The 16,706-nt window shown below is 44.3% G+C and overlaps 1 protein-coding gene across 1 annotated transcript in view; it reads left to right on the plus strand.

Moving 5' to 3' along the window:
* The window catches only part of LOC147703391 (uncharacterized), a 9,287,842-nt gene that overhangs the window by 8,729,895 nt on the left and 541,241 nt on the right, over window positions 1-16,706 (plus strand). Inside the window, exon 39 of the mRNA XM_086931832.1 lies at window positions 14,167-14,357. Coding sequence (XP_086787958.1) covers window positions 14,167-14,357 — 191 coding nt within the window. The remainder of the gene's footprint in view (window positions 1-14,166; window positions 14,358-16,706) is intronic.

The following is a 16,706-nucleotide window of genomic DNA, read 5'->3' on the forward strand; positions in this document are numbered from 1 at the left end:
CGTGCTCTTCTCTGTGTTCTGATCGTCCTCTCCTTTCTGATTTCTGTGAGGAAGATTGAGAAAGATTGAGTGAGAGGGATCGAGAGGGTCGTGTATCAATATCTTGATATCTATCAGGTTTTCTCAATTTATCCCTATCACTAAGGTTGTATCTTTTTTCAGAGGGCTCCCTTTTGAGGAGACTTGTTTCCTCGGTCTAGAGATTTTTCTCTCCGTTGAGGAGACCTTCCGCTGGACTGGAATCGTTTTTCCCTGGGAGTGGACTGTTTATTACCCTCCCAGCTCCTTTTTGGAGTATTCAGATTATTTTTAATAAACGTTTTTTTCAGGATTTTTAGTTAGTTGGGGTTTTACCGGTTTCCCACCCAAACTATCTCTTCCTAGTTCTTCATAGAATTTTTCTATGATTCTGGCAAGTTCAAATGGTTGGTCTGCTATATCTGTCTCCTTTAAATTCTGGCGGATCGCCATATCGTCCCTTGCCAGTTGAACTAATTCTCTATATGCCTTTGTTAATTCTTTTAGTTTAACTAGGAGTTCTTCGCTTGACATTGTTTCGATGTCTGGGTGTGTTGTGTAGCTGGCTAGAACCGGCCACGTTGCTCTCGGTCTACCTAGTGGGCTGTGCCTGGTGATATGATTATTATGTTTTAGGGCGCCATTAAACCAGAGCAGGTGCTCTTCGTAATTTTGTGGGATTTCAACGTGCTCGAAAGGAGTGTATATATCTAGAGGTTCCTCTATTTTGTAATAGTGGAATTCTTTTTTTATAGCGTTTGCTGCTGGAAAGTGTATCCATGAATAGAATACCTCTGTCTGCCGATGTTCATGGGCCTCTACCACGAATATGACTGTACCACCACGTGATGTCAGTCCATTTTCTATGAGTTTAATAGTTATAGTTCTCCTTACATTGACCGGAATGAGTATTACACTCGGGTCATTTTCTTCGATGGTTGTGTCATCCGCTATGAGTTGAGCTACCATTCTAGCTCTCTCTGCTTCATCTTCACTTTCTCCATTTTTACTGACAGAAAGCTCTTTGTTGCAGATCAAGTTTCAAGGAAACAAAGATTAGGTGCACAAAATTTTAGAACACTGTATCCTTCAACGTTGACTTAACCTAAAACTAATACATAGGAATCTCTTCCTACTAAGTTCCGGCGGATATTAACCTTTCACCCACTCCAGACGTCTTTAAGAGTTTTTACGGAGAAAGGGTTCTGTCTGAACAAGCACGACTGAGTTACTCTGGTGTCTTGCGTTAGATTATCGCCTTACCAAACGTTGAGCGCCATGTAGTGTAGTTCCTATATTCCCAATATGCTCTGCACATTGGAATAATATAAACAGCAGTGTAGACGAAGGACTGAGGTCGACTAGGTCTCTACCGACTATTTTAGACTTAATTCGTTTCGCCAGCTAGCTCAGAGGTCACTAGAAACTTTCTCGAATGTTCAGGAAAGAGTTAACTCTCCGGATTAGACAAGAAGGGATTATCTTCTGCAACCATACAAACATGACAACTTTGCTCCCTCAGAATAGAGTGCATCTCTAGAGTTATGTGAAAACAATAGGCAGCTATTTCACTCAGTCAATCGTGCATACTTAGTTTCACCAGAGTGCAGAGAAATAGAGAGACGGGCGTTTTCAATAAAAGGTGTTATTTTATTGAGCAGTCTTCTTTCTCATGCAAGAGAAATGAATTGCCACAATTGCAATACTTATTATGAAGTAAAGTGCGTACAGTAAAAGTAGTATTATGAAATAATACTGTAAAAGCATAGATATGGTTTCTTAGCCATATGATACTTTTAAATAGATAAAATATATATACATACATAAAACCATTGACTAACGTACTCAACTGGCTGCTTCTAACTACGCCTTCCTCGATGTACCTGACCTAAGCCTAATACTTGGGAAGGAGTAAGTAAGTAGCAGTTTAAGTTAAGTTGGTTAAGATCGTTTTTTGCCAAGGATCTGAATCAAGAATTCTCTTTAAGGGTTTAGTCAGCTCCGTACCTTAGTAATAGAATGTGGGAGGTCTGGCATCTCTTTCTTCAGGACTCGATCTCCCAGCAGCCCGCAAGGGTGACTCAGGAACACCGGAGCTGAATGTTCTCGGCGTGAGAAAAAGTAGCTTCTCCAGCGCGTCAAAGGGGAGGGGCGGCTTCTGTGCGCTCTCGCATCAGCTGGGCTCTTGGACAAGTAGATAGCCGCTCTGCTCCAAACCACCCTGTGTTTGCTTAAAGCAACTGTTGGTATTTTATACCTGAAAGGAGCCGGGTTTGACGTAAGGTTGGACATGAGACGTCACTAAGAACTAACAGTTCTTGCTGTACTCCAGGAGTTCTTGTTCAAATCAAAACAAAAGCAGGGGGGAATTTCCCGGGCTGCTGGAGGCTTGGTTTGTTTAAAGAACGCCTTGTGCTTTCTAGGAGTCGATGGGAGTAGCCGTGCTGTTCTTTGGACTGCATGGGCTATTACTGAATATGGATATGATTCTTATGCCTTTATAAGGATATTATTGATTATGACCGAAAGGCAACTGGAGGTGCAGCTTACCTGGAAAAGAATGAATCATCTTTTTAATTTGAGGAGACTTACTTACTAGTCCTACACCATCTCAAACTGGAGAATGGGTACTATGCAGTGGCAGCACTCAATATTGAAAAGGTGTCTGTTTATACAGTTAGGTATCAATGCATGATGACTGTGTTGAAAAATATTATTTCTGTCAGTCAGTCATGGAGTTGATCTATTTGCTTTATTCAAAGCCCACTGCCAGAGTTAGTCCTGGGGTTGTATGCCTATATGAAAATGTTACTTACATGTGTGCAACATTTCAAGCAGATGCTTTCTGTTCCTACAGTTTCATAACCCTATGAATATTCTCTTGGTGCCAAATTGGACCAAAAAGCATTTTCCATCAAAATAGGTCTCCATCATCACCAGGTAGTACCAGCCCTGAATCCACCCATCTAGGATGTGAGAACATAGAGCATGTAGTGCCAACTGGTACGCATGTGTCTGTTCCTTTTTTTCCAGGCCTCATTGCAACAGATCTGAAATATTCTCAGTACCTCAGGGAAAAGAAATCGTCAGTATTTGACAGTGACTATGGCAGATGTCTACCCTTAAGAGTGTGGAATTCAAACCCTGTTGCTTTAATACAACGTCCTTGTCAGACATACGCAACTTATATGTGTGGTGTTTAGGTTCAGAACATGACTCCACGGACTCCGCCAGCAAACCCCTAGAAGGTCGAGGCCTTCTGTCAAGCCATACTGGACCTCTTGGAAACTCCAATGTGTTCCCTATTTTGTATACACTGTATACTCAGCAGGACCTGTGCTGCCTTGGGCCTTTCTTATTCTTGGTGACTTCCGCAAGCACTCCTTTCTAAGAGATGCACGCACACAGGTGCCTGATTTTTCTTGAGGCATCCTCACCATTCCAGAGTTTGCCCATGAGAGCCGGTTTCCCTTCATGAGGAGTATTCCATGCAGATGTGGTTAATTTGCACACACATCCTCTTCTAAACCATCATATTCCCCTCCACTAGAAACACTTCATAATGGAGTATAATTAATTACAGTGCTTCCTCCGTTTCCATCCCATAGATCTAATTCTAATACTTGTGTTTTTGACTTGCACAGAATTTTTTTCTGATTTTTTTGACTGAATATTTCCCAGTGGTTTACAAACCCTCTCATTTTGGATGAGGCTCAATTGCGCTGGCAGTGGTGGTCGCTTTAATTTTTCTATTGGATTTACTTTCCCTAAGTGCATCCACAGCAAAAGAATTTCTTAACGACTACCAGTATGTTGTTGCATGCGAGTCGTGCCTTTAAACTATGAATGTATCCCTTGGAGGGCTCATTCATTTAGTTCTCTGACTCTCTATATCAGGGGTCTCCAAATCAGTCCTGGAGGGCCGGATCCATGCCAGATTTTTTGGATATCCCCATTGAGATACATGTAGTAATTTAAAAAATCTGGCATGGATCCGGCCCTCCAGGACCGGTTTGGAGACCCCTGCTCTATATCAAGCCTTTTCTGTCATTTGATTCCTTGGCCCTAGTACATTTTTATACTGATAGGGGACATATTACTCCATGTAATCCCTTAAAATTATTTTTTTTCTATTTATCTGGAATACCTCTTGATACTACAATTGGTATTGATTTTTTTCATTCTCTTTCCCATTTGTTTTAGCACTTATAAGTGCATGGACTACTTTTATGACCTGATGAAGACCTCATATTCATAACTAGGTCAAAACGTCATTGACTTGTAACAAGTGGAACTCTTTAACAATGTTTTCAGAGAGACACCTTTGAGTCTAGAGTCATTTTGTTTTTATTGTATACCCACATGTTCAATCACTATTTGAGCACTTCAGTTTCCCTAGGAATGGATGCATATGTAAAAAAACGTAATATTGCTATAACTTTAGCAAATAACTTTGTAGTGCAGGAAAGTAGTATGCTTACTTACTGTGTAACTAATTACCCTGTGGACCATACCTATTAGGTCTATTTACTGTATGTAGGTATGTTTTAATGAGCACATAATGAGCCACTCTTTTTTTCTATGTGATATTATACAATTGCCAAAAGAGGAAGTTTCCCCTGTTTCAATACCGTACCTATGCGAGTACTCCTCCATAAGGCTCGGGAATTTGCTCATATGGAGTAACTTCTTGGGTCCAACCCCGATACTCTAGTCATATACAATAAAGACTACAGTCATACAACGGATTATGATACAGAAGCAGATAATTTCCTACATTCTTATAGCTCACATGCCAGCCTTTTCCTGCACTTGCAAAACGCAAGTTGTCTTGACCCATCCCCAGGAGGAGATATTCTTTACCTGTTTGGGCTTTCTTCTGAAAAGTTTATTTGTTCACTTCATTGGTACCAAACATAGCAGAAATATTGGTATTAACCTTGCCCACCACTGAGACATAATCTAATATTCTGACAGAAATCTTGCAACCTTCTTCTGCTATTCTAAAACCTCTACTTCATTTTAATGAGACACAATGGAGGCTGTAATGACTGCCAGTGATAAACCTGTCTTGCACCAAGCACTCTACTGGCAAATCAAACAATGATAGACCAGCACTATGTGTTCACAATTTTCGGTGTTTGCATCCTACTTAGGTATCTAGTGGTATAGACTTCCTCCACTAATCTGAATCCAAATGCTATTCCTACAATCTCTCCAGATTTAGAGAGTAAGAGACTGGTCAATGGGCCAAAATCTTCCCTCTGAGAGCGTTGCTCTCCTCGCTGCAAATGCCACATGACTGCTGAGTTGCTATGTTCATTCCCCTTTGAAGACATTAACTACTATGAGTCTGCCTGGCCACATGATTATGATCTGATCAAAGATGGACAATTCTAAATAGTGGCTGAAGTCCAGCCAAGATTCTGTGGACACTGTGGCTCGGTCCATGGGGACATCTGTCTCCCTACATCTCCAGGGTTGTATACTTTCACTGGCTTCTCCAGATATGCTCCAGCAACTCTCCTGGATATGTCCCTCTATGATGAGTAGCTGTTTTGTGAAATGCTGATTTCTCCTGAGAATGGTTCAAAAACAGCTGAGCTAAGGCATGCTCGAAAGGCCTTGCCTCTCCAATGAAGTAGTTTCACCAGCAGTACTGGAAACTTCAAGGTTTGCAATCAATCCAGGCACCCCAAAAAACGTCCAACTTACTTCAGGGTAGTAATGAATCTAAGGGACACTATCGACACTAACAGCAGGAGCTGTAGACCCCTCCATAATCTACTGGCTCTACTGCCTCAAGGCCTTGCTGACTCCCCCTCTCTACTCCACTAATTATTGACCAGGGAAGCATATGCCATTTCTCAACAAACTGGGAGACAATAACAATGGATCCCTAAACCACAAGGGTGGTGCACCTCCTCACTACTAGACACCCTCCGTCTACCAGAATATGCTCCCAAAAAAGAACCAAGGGTTAAGACCTATCCAGGATCTTTGCAACTTTCATTGGGCAGGGCAAGTTCAAGATGATGTTCCTCAGTCAAGTCCTGCTGGCTCTCAGTGTGGGGGGGGGGGGGCTGCTTGTGTCTCACTACCTCCAAGATGCTTGTTTTCGCTTTCAAATCCTGCCCAAATACAGCAGTATCTGAACTTTACCATGGGTTCCCAGGATTATCAGTTTGTGGTTCTGCCATCTGAGCTGATGACTGCTGCATCAGCATTCACCAAGTTGATATCCTAGGTGGCGGTCCACTGCAGCAGAAAGCCATTAGTCCATGCACTCTCATACCTGGGTGATTGGCCGGTGGAGGTAGGGTCTCCAATTTCGGTCTCAGAACATTTCAGCACATCATGAATCTCCTACATAATCTGGGTTTCATGATCAACAACCAGAAGTTCCATCTTGCACCCATTCAAAACTGAGCATGACAAGGGCAACGACAAACATGGCTCCGATCATGGCACATTTTTGGGATATGTTATCCATGTGTCTGATAGCTACTTTTAACCTCAGATTCCTCCCCTTTAGAATGTCCCCAGGTGCCAGAGTGGATATCGAAGATGTAAACAACATTGCTCCCATGCACTAGTAGCTGGCGCAATGCAGCTCTACTTCCACTTAGTTCCTCCTCGGAAGTGACAGTAGAGCCGCATATATGTGCCACCTTTGCACACTGATGTTCGATCCTTTCATTCCTTGCCTCTGTATGCAGATCCAAAGCTCACTTTCAACTACTTCCTCATCAGTTGATGAGTTCTTTCATACAAATTTAGTTTTTTCTCAGTGTGCAAGGGATCTATTCCACCTCTAAAACTAGGGGCTCTAAGCATTGTAGGGGTTGTTGTAAACAAATATCTGTGATAGATAGCTATGTGATGTTCCTATGATGTTTGGGTTTGGAACATGATTCCAAGTCCTGTGAGGAGCATGCCCTTAAAAATCCAAACGTAATCCTAGAACACAAAGCAAAGCTGTACATCACAGAACACTGAAAGAAGTCTGGGAAGTCTGCTTGAAGTTGAGAGCACAGACCCTTTTCTTCTGTTGAGACCATTCCTGTGACAGGTTCTCATCATGGCCCAAGTCTTTCTGTAAGTGGAACTCAAAGAAGACGCACCAGAAGGGCCTGGGAGATTCATTCCAGTCCCAGTCCCAGCGGTCGCACCGAACTCCTGGCGTAGAGTTGGTTCCTCAACTGATCCCGATGTAGCCTGAGTGTCCGGATCCATCAGTGACATCCCAGTAGATTGAGGCCTTTAAAGAGGCCATGTTGCGAATCCTTGGCACTCTTTTGGCACCCTTTGGAATGCCTTTGGGCTCCAAGGATCGTCGGATGCCTCCTGTCAGGTTACAGCCAGTATAAACACCCTCTCGTGAAACTGCCTCGAGTTTGCTCCGATGCTGATCCCTACAACATCCATTTCCATAGTCTTTTCTGACTCTGAGCTGAATCCATCTCAGCTCCGATTGTGGTTGCCTTCTAAAGCTGTTCAAGTGCACTTGGCCTCAGTTCAATCTGACTCAGAAAGAACCATGCATTTGCCATGGAGCCTCACAATTGCACTACATAAAATCGTTGGTTCTGACTCTGCTGAGAGTCAATCAACCTTTGGAGAAGACAATGGAGATGATTATGAAACCTTTACAAGGACTAACAGGAGGCCAGTGGGTTGGACATTTGGTCCAAGCCGTCTAAACAGGCAGGCTGCTAATTGCCAAAGGCCACCTCCAAGTGACTGACTTCTTGACACAGCACCCTACACCAAAATGTTTGGTGGTTTGCACTTCCACCAGCAGAGTGAACCTCAATTAATTTCCTATGACTCCCCCACACAGAGTCAAAATGAATAGAAATGTTTAAGAAACTGATGTTTTCCTCAGCCATTCTAGCCCTCAAGTCAGTGAATCCCAGCTGTTTACTGGATATATATTCCCATGCTCCATGGGACATAGTTGGCACGATCTTGCCAGCAGTGTACATAGAATTTTGCGGCAATTTGTCTCAAACCAATCAGGCTGGTCAAAATGCGGCCAAATACATCATCCATTCAAGACTTGACACCACCAACTGCTTGGGCAGGGCTGTCGTCACTAGAGTGGTGTTTCGGCCATGTTACTTGAGAAAGCCAATTCAATATAAGCATCTTTCATGAAAAGATAGGCCACGGCACGCTCCTTAGGCTTTTTGTGCCACTACAATATCCTCTACAATTTCACACCTTTTGAGGCTTCTCCAGAAGGTTGGAATGCCAGTAACTCAAAGACCCATGACCCCCGCACACCAATCCTTTCTAAGTCACAGGTAGGAATCAAGCAGACAGCGTCCAGGCCTCCATGGACAGTGAATTTCCTAGCCCCTTGCACCTGCAACATCAGCCTCCAAGCCAGTTTGGTTTGTCCTTAGTGGCGCATGACCACCAAGTGAGAGGCAGGATTAGATATTTACTCCAAGTGTGACAACATATAATATCTTACAGGCCGGATCCTTCAGATCATTCAGCAAAGTTATGACATGCCATTCCTTTTCAACCCGCTGCATCTTCCAACTGCATCAGAGCGTCTTTCAGAGGAGTACCTATCCTTCTTGCTCAAAGAAGTGTAGGCTCTGCTTGAAAAGAGCCATATTATAGCGTTGGTCCCTGCTCTGGGAATAGGGACGGGCTGTTACTCCTGTTATTTCCTCATGCCAAAAAAGGTGGGAGCTTTCATCATATTTTTCATGTTTGCCCTCTGAATGTCTTATTGCAGTAGGACAAATTTAATATGTTGGCCCTGTTCTGTCCCCCAGATGACTACAGGATGGCTTTAGACATGCAGGAGGCCTAATTTTATGTGCCCACCGTGCAGTCCCACAGAAGGTACATTCAGTTCAAGGTGGCCCAGGATCATTTTCAATTTGCCCGTCTCCGACTTGGCCTCACCTGTGCACCTCAGTTGTTCACAAAATTGATAGTGGTGGTTGCAGCATACCTTCATAGGTTGGGGATCCCAGTTTTCCCCAACTTTGACAACTGAAGGGTGTTGAAGTTGAGCTTGGCAAAGTCAGTTATAGAAAACCTCCAGAGGACAGCAAATTTCCTGATATTATTGCAGTTTTCAATGGATTCACAAAAGTTCCATTTCACTTCTTCGCTGAAGGCTCCCTTTCATTGGAGCCATCCTGGATAGGGTGCTGTTTTGGGCCTACATTCCACCACAACAATACCAGAGCTGTGATCCAGATGTTTCTACCTCTTTTCTGGGTCTCTGTGAGAATTGCACTGAGACTCTTGGGCCTCTTGGCATCTTGCTTGTTGCTATACCAGTGGGGCATGCAGGTACTGCTGTGGAACGTGAAGTCTCAGTGGGTCTAGCACCAGGATAACCTCACAGATTCAATCCAGGGTTCAGAGGAGACTGCAAAATGCCTGTAGTTTTGCTTGCCCCAGCCAGAGCTGACAGTGGTGATTGATGTTAATGTTAATGTTAATGTTAATGTTAAAAGGGGTGCTTCTATAGCGCACGGCTACTCCGAGAAGTGTCCCGGCGCTGACAGAGCCTCAGCAAGTCCAGAGAGGAAAAAGACAGGCGAGTGACGGGGGCATAGCTCAACAGGCAGTGTTATTGCAGGAAAAGGAAGGTCTTCAGGTCTTTCCTGAAAGCCAAAAGATTGGGGCTGGATCTCAGAGAGAGAGGAAGATCATTCCACAGCTGCGGGCGAGGTATTTAAAAGAGCGCCCACCACAGTGAGCACAACGGATCATGGGAGTGACTGCCTTGGCCTGGGAAGAAGAGCGCAAGGATCTGGATGGAAAGTAAAAGCAGACCCATTTCTGAAGGTAGCGGGCACCTGTACCATGCAAGGCTTTAAATGCGATGGTCAGGGCCTTAAAGATGATACGCTTCTTCATGGGAAGCCAGTGAAGAGTCTTCAAAGCTCACTGGCCCTTGCTCTTCTGGGGAGTCCGAAGATGGCACAGGCCGCCGAGTTCTGCACCACCTGAAGACGCGATAGGAGGTAGTCAGGCAGACCAAGGTAGAGAATGTTAGAATAGTCCAGCCTAGAACCGATCAGGGCCTGGACAGTAATCTTCCTGTGTTCCAAAGATAGAAGCGGCAGGAACTTTCTCAGTATCTTTAGGATGGCAAAGCATTTGCCGACTAGTCCCGACACCTGAGCCCCAAAGGAGAGGCAGTTATCAACCTGAATGCCCAGGTTTTTTGCAGCCCCTGAGTCACCGGTGGGAGGGAACATGGCCGCCGACCACCAATCTTTCCATTTGGGGTCCGCGGGGCAACCGAAGAAAAGAACCTCGGATTTGTCGGAGTTGCACTTGAGGCTGTGCCGACTAAACCAGTTAAACACAGCCCCAAGGCAGCCCGGATAGATGCCCCATCAAATTCCTGTCCCCTGTCGCAGGTGAACAGGAGTTGTGTGTCGTCAGCGTACGACACGATCTGAGCCCCAAAATCCTCCGCAAGTGCCGCCAGAGGGGTCATATAGATATTAAAGAGTGAGGGGCTCAGAATAGAGCCCTGCGGCACTCCAACCTCCAGAGGCGGCATTGCGGCAGAAAAAGGTGGGGCCCAGATCGTTTGCTGACACTTGTCTATATGTTAAGTGTACATCAATGTCTGTCCACTTGTGTATGTGATCCCAACCCCTTTCCCCTATTTTTCTTCACAGGTTTTTTGTTTTTTCTTCCAGACCGGGGAGAAGACCATCAAACTTTTGTTAAGGCCCACAATTTTGTGGACTTGTTTTTCTTTGTGATCGAGGGTAGGCCGTACCTTAGCGAGTATGTACCTCCTAGGTCACTATTTCTGGTCCTGACGAAAACCCATAATCATGTGATGGTTGAAACATGTAGACCTATTTTTCTTTTGTAATAAATCACATAGCACACTTTCGCTATTTTTAAAACACTACACGTCTTTAAGACACCGAAGTCTTCTTAATTAGGCATAGGTGTCACACTATTTTTATGGGGGTTCAAACACTCAGGAATGAGTAGCACTTGAACCCTTTTTAAATCACTTCCCCTCTTTTAAAGTTATTACACATATAAATAAAAGAAAAAAAACCCGCTCCACTGTAAACCAGGTGTCGAAGCACACCCCGTTGGCACTCGGCCCTCGGGGTGGGACCCCAGTGATGAAGCATGTCACCAACCAGGTTGGTGAGTGAGGGGTCTTCAAAAAGGATAAGCGCTGTCCTGCTAAGGTTGGGCACATTATGCTTTGAATGAGCCTTAAGCTCTAGGTACAGAATTTCTCTGCTACCTACCCAGGGGGTACTCCTCCTTTGTTTGCGTGCCAATCTATTACTCTCCCAACATTTTTTGCTGTGCCTCACTCCCTAATGGAGAGACTACATTAGCTGGACCCCAGAAAAGGCTTAACTTTCTACATCAATTTCACGAAAGACCATCAGGTGGACAATAAGCTTTTTGTGTGATTCCTTGGGGCAAAGAACCTTAGGGCAGTGCAGAAAATTACTTTGTCAAGGTGGATAGCCCTTCACTTTAATATTTGCTATGCAGTAGCCACGAAGCCGCTCCCAGAGGGACTGAGACATCATTCCCGCCAGGGTTAAAGCAGCTGGGTGGCCATACAGGAGCTCAAGGGGGCTGAAACCAACTCTTTTGTGGCACCTCCGTGTAGGCAAAAAAGGCAAGGCAAGAGGATGTCCCACTTCTGCCACATGAGCTCTGGTAGGCCCATATTCATCCCCTTATGGGTTTTGTTTAACCTCTCATCAAGGCAATATGTCTTTAGGTGACAGTGTGTGGACAACTTAAAAGTCATCTCACACTCATCTCACATTGATTTCATGAAGGCTAACATGATGTTTGTATCCATGTCAGACACTACTTCTTTGGAGAACACCACCTAGGCAAACATCTCTATCAAGGCCATAGCCACTGCAGGCCCAGTCACAGTCCTCATCGGCTTTGCCGCTGGGTACCCAGTGGCATGGTCCACCAACACAAGGATAAACCTGTCGCCTAAGGCAGTCTTGGAGTCCAGGGGCCCAACAATGTGGGGTGAATGTTTTGCCATTGTGCAACATTCCGTCCATCATCTTGTGTGTTTTGTTGTTCACCCAATGTGGGAAGGGTATGCCCAGACGTGGGTCCCGTGCTCACTACGCCACTGGAGTCAAGCTATCCTGGCTGAAGACGACTGATAGCCAGAAACCGGTCCTAGGATGCTTGTTTTCGGTCCAGGGAAGACATGGCTTGGCAGTTCGGGTTTGACTGTTCCCATGAGGCACAGGGTCAATACTGATTTGTATATGGCCATGTCTAAACTGGGGTGGCTTGGTGAGCAAAATAACGATGGATTAAACCCAGATCTGTGACTGGGGTGAATGTTTTGCCATTGTGCAACATTCCGTCCATCATCTTGTGTGTTTTGTAAATCATTTTCCTGCAGATAGTCTACTAGTATGGCAGTGACATACACCACTTTAAAAGGAGGTGAGAAAAAGGGAGAAAAATCATTTTTTTATAAATAACCTTCACCACTATATTAGCGGCGTGCATCTTCATCTGACCACTAAAATACAGGGTGGGCTCTACCATGTTTCAGTGAGCTCTTTATATGTTATTATCTAGGGGGATGTAACAATAAAATTATAATTCCTCATCCACCCAGAAGGTGTCCCTTTATTAGTGGGGCGGATGGGATAGATTCAAAATAACTAAAGGAGATAGGGGTTTTATGGTCCTGTGGCCCTTTAAATCGCCAACATGTTTCAGCCCTACTCTACTGGCCTAATAGGTACAGGGATTTCGTCAGAGTAGGTTTGTTTTCCTAGTACTCCGCCGGTGATGCATATTCTGTTTGTGGAAATTTTCATGTGGCATGAACTCTAAGTCAAGGTATGCAAAGGCAGTTTTATACTTGTCAATTCAAACAATACCTGTAAAATAAGGAATTATATGCAATTAAAATTAGTGCCATAGTGTGTGACTTATTAAGCGTGACGGATACACCTCCCACATGTGCGTGTATATTTACATACTTCAAGCTGTGATCAATGTGCACCACATTCTAGTGCCAGACTTATTTTCACATAGTATAGCACCTTGTGCATGTAATGCTTCACATCAGCATGACCATTTGTCAAACACAGGTCTCTATAGTCCACTAAGCCACCAGACCCAGCCTTATAAGGCATAATAACACAAAGGATGAGATGTTTAGAGAGCAGCCTAGTAATTAGTGAAGTTTCTCTGCTATCATGGACAATGTCTGCATACTGTCTGTTATTTAGCCAGGTACCAGGTCAATAATGAAGTTTCTTTCCTATTTGCAAGGCCACCATTGAAACAGTGCACCATTCTGATGTTTAGTCAGCGGCCAAGTATTAAGGGAAATGTGTTTGATATTTGCCTGCCCACTGGCCATATAGTACATTATTTTGGTATTTAACTAGCAGCCAGTTAAATAATTTATTTTGTTTGTTATTTTCATGGCTGCTGGAAAATGCAATTTGTACATCATGTCTGCTGTTTCACCAACAGCTAGGTAATGAGTGACGTTTCTTTGCCACGTGCTTGACAGCTGGCTAATCATTACATAATGTCTGTTACTTAGCCACAGACCTGGTAAATAGTAGTTTGGTTGCAATCGCCTGGCTGTCGGCCATATACTTCTTATTTACTGCGTTTTACCCTGCTGGCAAGTAAATAGTGAAATGCCCTTGTTATTTGATTGGCAGTCTGGAAATCAGGGCTGAATCTCTACTATTTAGCCCGCAGTCGGGTAAATAGTGAAGTTTGCTATTTGCACAGCCGCCTGCCAATCAGTGCATAATCTGTCCTATTTAGCCAGTGGCCAGGTAAATATTGCAGTTTCTCTGCTAATTTGAAGGCCACTGACCTAATTGTAAATACGTTTTACTATTCAGCCAGTGGCCCAGTAAATAGCAGAGAAAACTCACTATTTACCCATTGGCAGGCTAAATAGCTGCTTTAAAAATGTAAATGTGTATCATCATTGTTACATATTGCAGCAAATGGGAAGATCTGCTCCAGAAAGTAGGATATTGTGAAGTTAGGATCAAAACCGAGTGTAGCTTGAACCATCCTAAATATAATATTTTGTATTTTTAATTTTGTTATCTGTAATGATTTGTGTCTCTTGTATTTTAGAGCTGCAACGAATTGTGACCTTTACATTCTGGAGAAAAAAGATTTGGAGGATGTGATGAAATATTTTCCAGCTATATATAAAGAGATCGAGCGAGCAGCTTCTTTTCAACGGCGCCGGGCCCTTGTCACTGTTGTACTGGATCACGACGGCCATACCGGTGAAACCGATTTTACTGACCACGAGTCTGGATGTAAGACATCAATGTACTGGGGATGCTGATTTCTTAGCCTTCTGGTTACTATGGTGCAGTCTAAGGCTTGCATACAGTGCTGAGAAAGTTGTACAAAATACATGGTTTATGAAACAAGCATTGGCATAGCCAATCGGTCGCGCCTTTGGGACCTTAGAAGTGTTTAGCCATGGAACAGTTAATGTTGTTGCACTAAGGATATTGTGCTGCATAACTAAATATTTATATGGTCCTGAAGCGAGACCTATTGGCTATGCCAATGCTTGTTAATATGATATCACTCTGAATTCTGTTGAATTGTATCTTTCAATTAAGTCTTGTTTAGTTTGAAATGTATATATATTCTGTTTGCTTATATTTTTGCATTTCACAAGCCTACTACACCCCTTTACATTTGTGATGAGGTAGCGCCTTTACAACTTTAATGAACAAATTATAAATAACCCATATTTTTCAATGTGTTATGCAAGAAAGTCACCATTTTACTAAAGAAACGGAGGTGAGTTTTATGCACGCACAAGCTTTATGAAACTTCAAAGTTAAAACCTTGGCACAACTCTGCCAGCAAAAGGAAAGCGTGCCCTGCCCTTCTTGCTCTGTATTGCCAAAATGTCTGAATTATATGCCATATTTTGAGGCCCCTGCCTGCCTGGCATGGAATGTATTTGCTGCATTTCAGGGCGGGTGCTGGGGGTGTAAAGTAAGTAAGGCAGAGCAGTGTGCCAAGAACATGCCATGCTTGTTTGGTTTCGCTCAGAGTAAATACCCTTTAGTTTTACTTAAACTTCAAAAGCAGATACAGGTTCAGTAAAACAAATACAGACTGGCCCGTGGTGCAGGGAGATTTCTCCCTACGCATGGGTCCTGCTTTGAGTTCCTTGCCACCCCAGGCAAGGCGCACCACACCCATTGGGCTCACGGGGCTTCAGGCCCCCGTCGTGTGTGTCTGCCCAGGCGGAGACAGCTTCGCGGGCTGGCGAGCAACTAATTGCAGCCGCACCGAGTACTTAACAGGTTGTGTACATCCTTCTTACAGCCACTTTGTCTATAGTTAGAAGAATTAGCCCCCGAAATATTTTTCAGCCCCCCCCCCGAAATTTGTCTCTAGTTGCCCGCCTGCCCCAGGCACAGGCATGCAAGAAGCTTTACACCAAGCTAAACAGGAAGTGACGTAGGCCGCTGTCACCCTGCCTAATGGATCAAGGCCTTCTGACGCCAGAGGCAGCTGAGCTGGGGCACTACTCATGGAAAGTCGGCTTCGCTGGCAGTAAGACCAGGAAACTTGCTGTTACAGTGCTTGGAGACAGTACAACTGCAGTACAAAGTGCTGTTATAAAAATGTAAAAAAAACCAGGCCATTAACGCCAAAAGGACGGAGAACATTTTGAAAATAAAAACTGGACCATAATAAACATGGGTGCTAATGACCCCGAGGCCTAGTGTGAGGAGCGAGTCCTGACCAACAGGGACTGTGGAAAGAGCCCTAGTGTAATAGAGGGAGCTGGTCCCCTTTGAGGTGATGTCACACCACCAAAGATTTGAACTCTGAGGCCCTGATAACTGGTGGCCTGGGGTGTGGTGGAGTAATCACTGCACCCCATGAAATATGAAATCTACGGGTGCCGAATGTATTGCCAATTTGACACCAGGGTGGGGAATAACATCTGGATTACAGTGTTTTTATCGCACCACAATCCGCATGTCTCGGTTTTTATCAGCGTATTCTAGCAGGTTTGAGACTTGCTAAAGTATACTGAGGCTGCGATTACGGGGAGGGTTAAACAACATCACAATATTTTTAAATGCGATCCCTGTGCGAATCCAATTTCCCAGGCCACTCGTAATGAGCGCCTAGATGTCACTCCTAAATAATGGGAGCCCTGCCTTCTCAGAGCGTGTAGACTGGAGCACTCGCACAATGCACGCAGCTCGTGTTAACAAAGAATGTTCTGTGCTTCTTAGGGCTTTAGAAACGCTAAGTAAACAACACGTGGCAGCAGGGGGAGGGGAGAGAGGAGGGGGCCTGCGCGATTCAATTGTCGGAGCGAGCAGCTGGCGCCGCGATAATTGATAACACATGGCGCTAGCCACTCACTCCCGGAAGTGAATCCCCAGATGTTTTTGACAGGAAAGCTGTGCCAATTACTAAAGGTCTCTTTCCTATGCAGTCAGCGCATGTGCGCTGCATAGGTGAGACCTAAAAAGTACCATGCGAACAAGCTTTGTGTGTTAAAACTGTACATAGGTGCATCTTGGTCTGTAAGATTGGGTGACTCTGAGCTTGTGATTTGATTTTCCAACAATCATGTGCAGTACCCAACTAAAAACCATGATGCAATGAGTCAGAAA

This window comes from Lissotriton vulgaris, chromosome 7 (genome assembly GCF_964263255.1).
Source record: "Lissotriton vulgaris chromosome 7, aLisVul1.2, whole genome shotgun sequence".
Taxonomy (NCBI): Eukaryota; Metazoa; Chordata; class Amphibia; order Caudata; family Salamandridae; genus Lissotriton; species Lissotriton vulgaris.